Consider the following 11,153-nt stretch of genomic DNA (forward strand, 5'->3'; position numbering starts at 1 on the left):
AGAAACAATTTATCATTGAATCATGATATAAATTGGATAACATTCGTAGTTTTTTTTCCCTATATTTTTAGGATCATTAAAGATAAAGAACAGAGCCCAATATTCAATTTGAATTGCAAGTAATTATCAAGTATTCAATTTCAATTGCAAATGATTTTAAGCCAGTATTGAATTTGATTTAAAATTTGTTCTTCATAGTTACACATGGCCTAATACCTATCCTTTCTTTTCGTTCATCATTTTTGGTTTCTAATGTTATTTCCCCAACGAAATTAGGTTACATATGCATTCATCAATTCCCAAAATACCGAAAAACCAAATTAAAAAAAAAAACGAAAAAACAAAACACCATAATCAGTATACAACATTTATAATCTTCAAAAACCAAACGAGAAATTCTTATCTAAAAAAGCAAGAAACCGGTAAATGTAAACCCGTTTTCTTTAATTTAAAAAAAAACTTTTAAAGGCATATTGTTTATTTGCATATTAACAAAGAGATGGGGGGAAAAGCGTTTTAGCAATGTAGCGACTTGTTCGAGGCCGTAATCAAAACGGGAACCGAATATCTGAAAGGCACGGAGAATCGCTGTAACGATTTCTATCGCCAACCTTCAATGCAAGAGAATCGTCATCGTAAAAATTGACGCCCTTGCTCTGCAAATTGGCTTAACATGTTTCTTTCCCCAATTTCTCCCATAACAAAATTAATTTAAGAAAATAAAAAGAAAAATACAAACAAAGAACAAATTAGTTTGAGAAAGAAAGAAAGAAAAAAAAATGAAGAAAAATAGAGCAACAAGAAAGCGGCTGAAAGGATGAAGCTTGGAAGAAGAAGACCTGGAAATCAAAAATGCGATTTGAGCTTAATTTATAGGTAAATGGATTGGTTGAAATCAAACCCTAGCCCATTGTGGATAGACAAACATAGCCTATGCTGGAGAAGCTGGGCTTCTGGGATGGAGAGGTCCACTAGAGAAATTTTGTGGCCCAAAAGTTTGGGTTAAGCTAGAGCCTTTGGAGATCCATTTTGTACGTCCATTTTAAATTATGGGCCTTTGGAGTCTAGAACAAATTTCTTTGAGAAGTGATTGGTTGGGACTTGAGAACTGGTGGTGCAATTGAGGATTTGAATTAATGGGATTTTTTACTTAGGAAAAAAAAAAATGCTTTTGTGTCTCCAGTTAGCTCTTTGTTACTATTATGACTCCCATAATTTTAAGGATATGACCAGGAAAAAGGAGGACAAGAGGGGTTGGAAAGATCATCATCAACGGTTAATGGCTAAGATTGGCTTAAAAATTGTTTTTGAAAAACGGTTTTGCTGCAAAAAAAAGTGACTACTTTTCTATATTTAGTGGTTAATGTAATAGGCGTGACATTAGATAACGGAAGGCGCGGGACAAAAAAGAAAGTATTTGTAACAATTGTAGATAAATAATAAGGATTAAGTTTTTATTCACTATTAGTGTAGTGAAATTTTTACGCTAACAGGTGTACATGTATGCCACTTATACAAAAGAGTAAATTTCAAATTTGAAATTAGATTACGCGACGTGTATCTATACTAGCTCATGTATACATTGACTGTGCATACAAAATTATTGAAATAATAATCGTGCACAATATTTGCTTTAGAAACCCTTTTTTTTTTTTTTTTTTTTTTGCCTTTGGAGTTGTGGGGGGGGGGGGGTGTTGGGGGGATTTAAAAAAAAAAAAAAAAACTCTCCATTGAAATATATGCGGCTAAATTTTTAAGTTGTAAAGTATGTGTTGACATCTTTCACCCAAAATAACTCAATACATTGCTCCTTTTCATTGTCGTCTTAAATTTGTGATACAATTTCTTATGTGAATTATGTCATACGGGATGATTTTTTTTTCAGGGAATATATCGGCTCAAGGTATGATGCATTTGATATGTATAACATGCTTCAAAAATTAAATTGGCTTAAGTGGAAACTGAAAGAACACGATGATGTGTAATAGAATATTAGCAATTAAAAATACGATATGTAAAAACTTGTGTTTGTACTAGTTTCATGCACTATTCTTACTTCTATTCTAACCTAACCTATTTAGAGAAGGATCCTACTAGATCAAAAGGGGTTAAACGGAAGTGGTTCCTACGTTCAAACCAAAGGGGTACACTATTTCACACCCCTTTGAGATATAAATGGATTCGTACAAAAGCTAGGTTGAGAGGTGAACCATGGTATTTTTAGGGGTCGCATTCATGTCTAGTTCGCCTAAGTGTGTCCAAGATTCGTGACTTGCATTCCATGGTTTTATTAATATAAAGAACTTGCTTAAAATCATATGATTGCTTCAAAGTTGGAAAATTTCCAGCTGCTACAAAATGCTGTCTAACTTAGTTTACAATAACCCTAGCAAAAATCATTTAATTGTCTCAACATTTCATTCCATTTATCCATAATGGGATACATAAATATTCAATTCTAAATTTTGTTATACATGTTGTCATTTCATGAAACGGTTCAAGAGGATCAGAAATTTTAGGAGCAACTTGGAAACAACTTTGCAGTGATCGTAATCATGCCTTTTAATGTGATCAAATTCAGTAACTCAGTTTCTGATTCAACAGCTGAAATGACCTAAACTTCATAGCCACACCCTGTTAGTATAAATAATCGCCCCAAATTAAACCAAATAAATCACAACCTAAAAGCCAATACAAATAAATTAACATGCCTAAGCTTTGCTTTCTTGCCTATCCTTTTGTCCCCAGTCTCAAGTAAGCCTTACCTCTTCATCATGTCAAAATTGCAAAATTTCTAGCATTGGTTAGAGTCTCCTACCTCTGTGTGTGTGTGTCTATATATATATATATATATATATATATATATATATATATATATATATATATATATATTGCCCAGTTTACCAATTTCCAGAGGGAATAGGGGCAGGAGAAACGCTGCAGCCAAGTACATTAGCCTCCAGGAAACTGCTTAAAAGTAGGAAGAATTTAACCAAAAGCATTTCCATGATCACAAATTATAACTTTTTATCCTGAAAAATTAGTGGGTCCCAATCCAAGAGGTGATGGAGCTCTTCCTTGCGGTAGCTCCTGTGTTCATAACCCTAGAGATTGTAAGGGTGATTGTGCATGTATTTTTCCTATTTACGTCTGTCTGGGAAAATGTTGTGGTGATTCTTTAGCTTCTCTCTGATGAAATCAGAAGCTCAACTCATCATGCTAATGCTTCACAGTTATTACTAGTGTACCTGGGAAAGGCTTTACATAAATACACATATACTGGTGTAGATTCAATATGAGATATAACTATATTAAAAAAAAACGGGTAGCAGTTCGACTACTAAATCCCGTACACATTAACAGATTGTGGCACAAGATATCCAGCAAAACCATATCCTTTTTAATGGTACTCATAAAAGGATCCTGATGGCAGAATGGAGAGAATAGTTAGCCTGCACAAAACTCTGAAATATCTCTAAAAATTCTCAACTACATTAACCAGAAGTAATCGTCTTGAATATTGTAATCAACATATTGTTAGCTTAGTCTAGCTGCCAACAATTGCTTGTTAGTTCATTGGCTTGAATCAGGAATGCTATAATGAGTTTGTCCATCAAACTCAAGAACTCTGCATTGTCTCTTTGAAATAAGTAAAAGGAACCCAATAGAGCATACATATTGCAGCATGAAAATACCATTTAAGCTAGATACATCAAAACACACACGAAAAAGGGACATGTTCGAAGTAAATTATGTTAGTCATACAAGTTGTAAATCAAAAGAAAAGCATGAAGTGCATCAAAAAATTCATTAATAGCTTTATGACAATAAGGGAAAACATGAAAGGCAAGATATGAAAAAAGACAGAAGAATGCTGGACAGAGATTCAGACAGTAACGGTGGATAATTATGATTTCGCGAATAAAATTAGCTTGATGCTAATAAACTGTGAATAAGATTTTTAACAACTGTACAATCACAGGTGATCTACAAATAAATCTAGTAAATATCAATATTTGGTTTCCAAGTTCGAACAAATGCATTCTCTTAGAGTTTCTTGAAATCAAGAATTAAGCATGCACCTCAACTTGCTTCTGCCCTTGTTTAGGGATTACAGATCCAAGTTCATCTTGTAGATTAGCACCCAAAGTCTCATTCTTTCTCTGATACAAAGGATTTGACGTCAAGATCGTCATCTGAGAATTTTCATTAATCTGCAATACCTCAGCCAATCCATTGCCGCATCCCTTTGACATACCCACATCTATCCTGATCGCTCTGTTACTACAAGCTCCATTAATGCCACCTTGCTGAATAGTATGCCCCATAATCATCCTCTTCGCCCCAGGAATTGTGTTCAGAACATATTCAAGAGTTGAACAATCACAATGTTTGGCCACCTCATGGGAGTACTTCCTTGTCCAAACAATGGAATGCTTGCCCTTAACTAACTCCCTAGCAACATTGTCCCTCACCCCAAGAATCCAATCCCTCACATGCTCATTCACCTTCTCCAACCCATACTCTACATGATTAGGCAAAAGCCCTCCATGTGCAAAAACAGAATCGCCTACCACTACAACAGTCTGGTTTCTTGACAAAAACCTCTCCGCAATTGGCCCCTCTGGCCTTAATGCAGCTATACGTGCTCTAATACCATGCAGAAGCTCCGGCTTAACATGAGAAAACTCATGAGGGATTCCGTCAAAAGGGTCTTCTGTGGGGCCACCAAACCCCTCACACAACTTCTTCATGTCATTCCCAACACAGTACCACATAGCCCAATCCTTGAACTCTTCCAAACCCTCTTTAGTTGCAAAACGGAAATCCCCATCAATGTTCATAATTTCGTGATTCCCATTCATAGTAATAATGGTTCCCCCATCCTTGACTGCTTCTCTTCTCAGTTTCTCAAACAAGTACATTATCTTCAGTTCATCACCACCACGATCCAAGATGTCACCAACTTGTACCACAGTGCTGGAGCCACCACACCAGCGATCCTCACCATTAACAAGGCCTGCAAGGCGGAGAGCTTGCTTGGCCTTTGAAAGGTCACCATGGAGATCGCCAATGGCTACGAGCTGAGTAGGAGCCGGGAAGATGGTTTGCAATGTGGTCGAAACTTTGGGGTCAACACTATTGGAATTAAAATTAGGATTGCTTTTGGGGTCAACACTATTGGAATTAAAATTAGGATTGCTTTTTGGTTCTGGATTCAGGCCCTGAGGTAACAGGAAGAGCCCACCGCTCACAGAAAAGTCAACGAAAGTGTCCACGAAAGAGGAGAGCAGAAAAGGGAGGTTTTGGCATGTGATATTGCTTGGGGATGTTTCTAGTTGCTTCATCTCCACCATGTTGGATAAGTTGTGTAAGTCGTAGTACACAACTTAATGGATTTGGAAGTAGGGGCCAGTGTTGCTCTTGGCTACTTTATATGTTTCTCAATTCTAATCAACCTTCCTTTTCAAGTATAAATTGATCAAGCATTCTTGAAGAAATTCCTAAGCCTACTCACAGTTACATTACCTCATAACTTCATCCCTGCTTAAACAAATTTTCAAGAAATGATATCATAATCAAAACAAACTGGCTGAGGCCTTACAGTAATTTAGATTACAAGCATGAGAATTTATAGATGTAAGACATATTTCGTGAATAAAACATAACCAGTTATTAGGCACAGCTTAAAACATGCTTCAATGGTTAATGATTGTTGTCATTTGCCTTAAAACATGAGTTCAATTCCCACCTATCCCATTCTACCTTCACACTTCCCTCTTCAGTTACTTCAACCAACTTCTCAGACAGCGTTCTCCAAAACTTCTCAGAAAGGCACACTAGTTACTCACCATTCATTTCCACTTCTATTAATAGCCGTAGCACGGCATTTTCCATACTGTATTCTCCATTGTTGAAATCAGCAATATCACATATTCTGACGCAATTACTCTGCAAAAATTTGTTATTGGCACTCCCTTACACATTGAAAACACTCTCCCTAGACTTTTTAACCACGTGAATCAGACAATAAAACCCCTATGCTTCATTTCATTAACACACACTTCCTCGTTGTAAACTTGTATTTAAACTCAATAACACCGGCACTTTTTTCTTCTTTCCTTTTTACCTGAATAGAACACTAATCTCAAACCTTTCCACTTCATTAATCAAATTCACTTATCTCTCTAATAATTCCCATGAAGGCTTAAAATTGACCCATGACATCATATACTATAATAAAAAACAAAATGGATCTAAATCACAAAAGGATTAAAAGATTATTAAGCCCAATTAAACGCAATTAACAAAACGATATGAAAAGGGGTAATTTCTTGAAATTCAAAGAATTGAAACGAAACCCACAAAAATACTTTCATCATTCGGAAAATTATAGAGCAGGGATAATCCATTTCAGAAGTATATTAGAGAGAGAAGTACCTTACCTCCTCAAGTTAGGAGAATTTGCATCTGGAACGATGATCGATGAAGGCCGAGCTTTCCAGTTCAGGAGAAGAAGAGAAGACAGACTTGACTTTCAGTCTTTAGGGAATAATCTGTGGAAGATGAGGCAAGTTAGTTTACGGGGACTCTTTAAACTTAAATCTCGTAACGGTGGTTGTACCTTTTGCATCAAGATTTGTACCATGAGGGGAAAGTACAAGAATAGTCAAAGCTGTTTCCCAAAGAAGTTTTTGGCTAAATTTAACTTCTACAAATTTTTTAACCATTTTAACCAGAATAATCTTAAAATATTTTTCAAAATTTTTAAACTACACACTTTGAAATATGCAAAACACAAAAAAAAAAAAAAAAAAAAAATTTTCCTTCTTCCTTTGTTCTTCCACCTCAATCCACCACCACCTCTGCCGCCGGCCGACGCCCCCTCCCCCCTTTGTTTTTCCCCTTTCTTTCTCCCCACCAACAGCAGCAACCTCTTTCCGTGTTGGCCACCTCTTTTTTCTTTTTTTTTTTAATCCTTTCTCTCCTCCTCCCCTCTTCCTCCCCCCTCCTCCTTTGCCCGATCTAGTCGCCCGTATAATGTAATATGTACTTTCCTGCTGATCAATAAAATTTGGTAATGGATTTTCAGTTGAAATCCTTTGCTATTTGGAATTTTCATGGTAATGGGATATCAGTTAAGATTCCTTGCAGTCTGGAAAAATTCCTGGTAGATGTCATTTTTTTGATACAACAAAGTTATTTTTTGTTGGAACTCATTGTCAGAAAGGAGAAAGTGCTTTATTGTTGTCATATTTTGGCACATTTAAATGATCATGTTTTATCACGAGGCTTTCCCGTAGAGAAAGTACATAATCACGAACCACTCATATGAAATTTGTATAAAAATATTTCCTGCTATTATTATTGTTATTTTAACTTTACACACTATTAGACACAGGTTCATGCAATTTGAAGGGGACTAGGTGCAGAAAATTTATACGTATCAAACCAAGAGTTTTCATTCAAGAAATTTTTTGTGCTTCGACAATCAACCTTGAATATTGATTTCAAGAATTTACATTGAGGGTGTGTTTGGTTCCCATAGAATTGGAGGCTTAGAATTAAAATTGGAGCATCAATTCCAAATCTTCGGTTTGAACGCTATCTATGTGAGAGAATTAGAATTCAATTTGAATTCTATGAGCCATCAATTCCACAAATTCAATTCTTCGGTAAGACCTAAGAATTACAATTCTAATTCCATAATTTCACCTCCTATTCGGGTTAGTACGCGGATCCTAGCGGGTAAAAAATTAAAACCGGGTCAACTAGGTAAGCGGCCCTCTCTCGCTATCTAATTAGACACTTTTCCTCAACCGCAAGTACCTCTAATCTAATTGCTCTGCGTCATCCCCTTCACCTCCACCCTAACATTTTCCCTCTTCCACCACCGTCTCCGGCATCGCTCTGCCACGCATCTACCCATCACCTCAGCAATCGCGAACAAAGTGCAGGATTCTCAAATATTTTGTATATATTGAAGCCGTCTAGGGGAGGATTCTCAAATATCTTTTACTGCTCAACTCAACGGTAAGCGCATTTTCCTTTACATCCAACGTTCTTCCTGCATTATATTCGTCAAATGAAGTTTTCTGTAACTTGATGGTTCTGGGCATCCGACGATTTGAATTGTGTTGTGGGATTTGGATTATGATCGATATTTGTTTTTTTATTTAAAGAAAAAATAAATTTACTGCTGCTACTTATGAATCGCATTTGCTCCCCTAAGATTTGTGAAATTAATTAAATAATAGTAATAACAAATGGAATAGTAGAGGCTTTTTGAAGGATGAGTTGATGAGGATTGAGTGAGTGGCTTACCGCTTACTCTCACGGTAGAAACAGAAGCTTGCGAAGGCTTCTCTTGCTTTCAATTGCAAAAAGTGAGTGTTTTGGGATTCTGATGATTCTGATCCTGGATTGCATTATTTACAGACATTCTGCATACAGGGGGCTGCAATTTTGTTTTTTTGTTTTTTTTCTTTTTCTTGGTTGGTATTTTGAAGAAATAATTATACCTTTCCTTGCATTTGTATGATTCCTAAATCTGATCACGTGAACTGCATTATATAATTTCATTCTATTTGGACAATGCATCTTTTATTGAGTTGTATGTCACTTCGTTGATTCACTTCTGATGTAATTAGTAATGAATGATTAAAGTAGTTATTTGCCTCTGTATTTGAACTTTTAAGCTTGCTCCTGATGCTGTATTTACATAACATTTCTTGAATTTGACATTAAAAAAAACACTACTAGTATCCAGTTTTTTTTCCCCCTTTTGTTTGTGGCTTTGTAATACATTGTTCATGGTTCTTTGTAGATTGAATATTCAAGAGATAATTTCTAGGATCTACATTCACATTACAGGCAGAAAAATTATCTCATTCAAGAACGTTTTGTCTACAAAAAATTACTGCTACAAGTTTAAAATTTCACTGCATTATAATGATTCGACCTCTAAACATCAGGAAGTGGCCTTGGCTAAGAACCTGACTTCGTGAATCATATCCACATGTTTAAGACTGATAATGGATGAAATGCTGAATCCGAAGCTAAAGTATCCTCCTTCAAGACACTGAGATCATAAACACAGAGAATGCAGATTACACCCTTTTTATAAAATCTATTTGTTGGCTGTTATGATCAAGTATATAACGTCTCCAGTTCACACTCCAAGGCTGTTGGCTGTTATGACCAAGTGTCAGATTAAAAAATCTTCTTAAAACCAGTTATACTCTTCTTAACTTAGTATCTAGAATCATAGAAGGAATCACAAATTTACTTTGACAGAGCGAATTTTTAGTTCTATACTGCAGTGGCTGTTGAAAAACTTGCTGTCAGGGCCTGAAAAATCTTTTATGTATCAGCTCAAGGCTGCTAAATTCTCGTCAATGGACATGGAATGTGATGAATGTTTGTTTTGGACTATTTAATGCTGTCATAAATTCTCTCACACACTCTCTCTTAGCGTATATTTAAATGTGTTTGATTGTTCCTAATATGTTACAGGAAGGCTTGTTTAACCTTGCCCTGCATTTAAGTGAAGTCGGTGCATTCTTCTTGATAGCAAAGTTGTGGGCTGACATGAAGTTGGGCATGCTTAAAGGCTGAAGATCGTCACTTCAGTCTTCCTTGTATCTGTGGTTTTATAAAGGTATTTATTTTCAAGCACTTAGAATGCTGTGAATAGGTTTTTGATGTGAAAATTATAGCTCTATCTCTGGCTTTCATGTTTCAACTATTGAGCTTGGTAATAACGGTTCAATTTTGACACTAACTAGAACAATTGTCCTGCAGTTCTTTGGTGTATGTTTCTGTATATAATCAATTGTTACGCATATTTTAAAGCTTATGTGGTGTAACAGTTGGGCTTTCCCTGCAATTCATTGCTAGTTAGGAAATTGTAAATAGCTATCTTTATCTCACACACACACACATATATAGAGGAGTTTCAAGGAGAAGATAATTAATCTTTTTAGCTATCATTTTAGCTTCAATTGACTATGTAGAATTTAACACACTCACTTTTTAAAATTTGGTCTTTTGACTTACCTTTTCTTATTGTTGTCATGATTTTGAATTGCAGAATTTGGATATTGACATGGATAAGGAAGGAGACGAGCAAAAAACAAAAAAGAGAAAAGTGGTAGTTGCAAATTATATGGTAACAGTAGCCACATTAGTAGTTTGGTGGCATGAGAAACATATAGTAAAGGAGCCTTACTTGGACTTTAAAGTAGCACGTGAAATATATCTAAGGCGTCTTTACTATGGAAACAATAGAGTTTGTGTAGAGCAACTTAGACTCAATAAACATTGTTTTACTGTTTTATGTACATTGTTTAATATTAGAATGGCCATTTATTGAAAAATAGTAGCAATGTATAACTGTGCTTTTCTTTCTCTTTTTTTTTTTGGCTAAAAACACGTTGTTTGTGTATTCATCTATTGAAATTTCTTGTAAGATACAAAACTCAAATATTTATAATAGGTACAAGTTATGACTTTCCTCCCAATTCATATCATAGAGTAGGCTTTTGATTTTCTAAAATTTAAAGTTCTTAACTTTAAATTTGTATCAAGGTTTTAACTCGATAAATATTAACTACTTTTTAAGTTAGAATATACAATTATTTTTTATTTAATATAATTTAATTTAAAAAAAAGAATTTTTTTATTTTTGCAAAAAAGGAACTAATTTTTTTTTCTTTTAAAGCTTTATTAACAATTAGTTAAATGCAAGAAAAAATAAATTATTAAAGGTACTAATTGGTTTTTTCCTTAAAGCTTTAGTAACAATTAGCTAAATGTTAAAAAATTATTATATAGTAAAAAAAAGAAATTTTTTATGTAAGGAAATATTAGTTGGAAACAATTCTAATTCCTAATGAATTCTTCTCTCATCCAAACAAAGAATTTGGAATTCCAAATAAATTCCGTATCAATTCTATGTATTTTCCAAACGAAAGAATTGCAAGGATTTGGATTTCTAATTCATAGAATTCAAATTCTATAGAATTCCAATTCTAATTCAATTCCAATTCTGTAGAACCAAACGTACCCTGAGGGTAGATTCTATAGTGGAAAGAATGAAATCCTTTTGAAATTTCTGCAAAACTCAGACCTTACCTGTAACGTATCCAGGT

The 11,153-nt window shown here is 34.9% G+C and overlaps 1 protein-coding gene, 1 long non-coding RNA gene and 1 other non-coding gene across 4 annotated transcripts; 1 reads left to right on the forward strand and 2 right to left on the reverse strand.

Moving 5' to 3' along the window:
- Positions 1-521: 521 nt before the first annotated feature.
- LOC113736115 (small nucleolar RNA snoR86) lies at positions 522-657 on the reverse strand. The gene has a single exon (XR_003459608.1). It is a non-coding gene; the product is annotated as a small nucleolar RNA snoR86 (small nucleolar RNA).
- A 3,228-nt stretch (positions 658-3,885) lies between these two features.
- On the reverse strand, positions 3,886-6,580 carry LOC113735064 (shewanella-like protein phosphatase 2). 2 transcript variants are annotated; one of them, XM_027261986.2, is made up of 2 exons: positions 6,447-6,580; positions 3,886-5,544 (listed from the first exon to the last, which is right to left on the reverse strand). In XM_027261986.2, exon 2 carries the CDS (start codon positions 5,355-5,357, stop codon positions 4,071-4,073), a length of 1,287 nt encoding a protein of 428 aa, XP_027117787.2. In that variant the 5' UTR covers positions 5,358-5,544; positions 6,447-6,580; the 3' UTR covers positions 3,886-4,070. The 2 variants fall into 2 exon arrangements, with proteins under 2 accessions (XP_027117787.2, XP_027117788.2); XM_027261987.2 differs by having other exon boundaries at positions 6,442-6,580.
- A 1,154-nt stretch (positions 6,581-7,734) lies between these two features.
- LOC140037715 (uncharacterized) lies at positions 7,735-10,164 on the forward strand. The gene is made up of 3 exons (XR_011841721.1): positions 7,735-8,034; positions 9,517-9,661; positions 10,094-10,164. It is a non-coding gene; the product is annotated as an uncharacterized lncRNA (long non-coding RNA).
- The last annotated feature ends 989 nt before the right edge of the window (positions 10,165-11,153 follow it).

Source organism: Coffea arabica, chromosome 3c, assembly GCF_036785885.1.
Source record: "Coffea arabica cultivar ET-39 chromosome 3c, Coffea Arabica ET-39 HiFi, whole genome shotgun sequence".
Classification (NCBI taxonomy): Eukaryota; Viridiplantae; Streptophyta; class Magnoliopsida; order Gentianales; family Rubiaceae; genus Coffea; species Coffea arabica.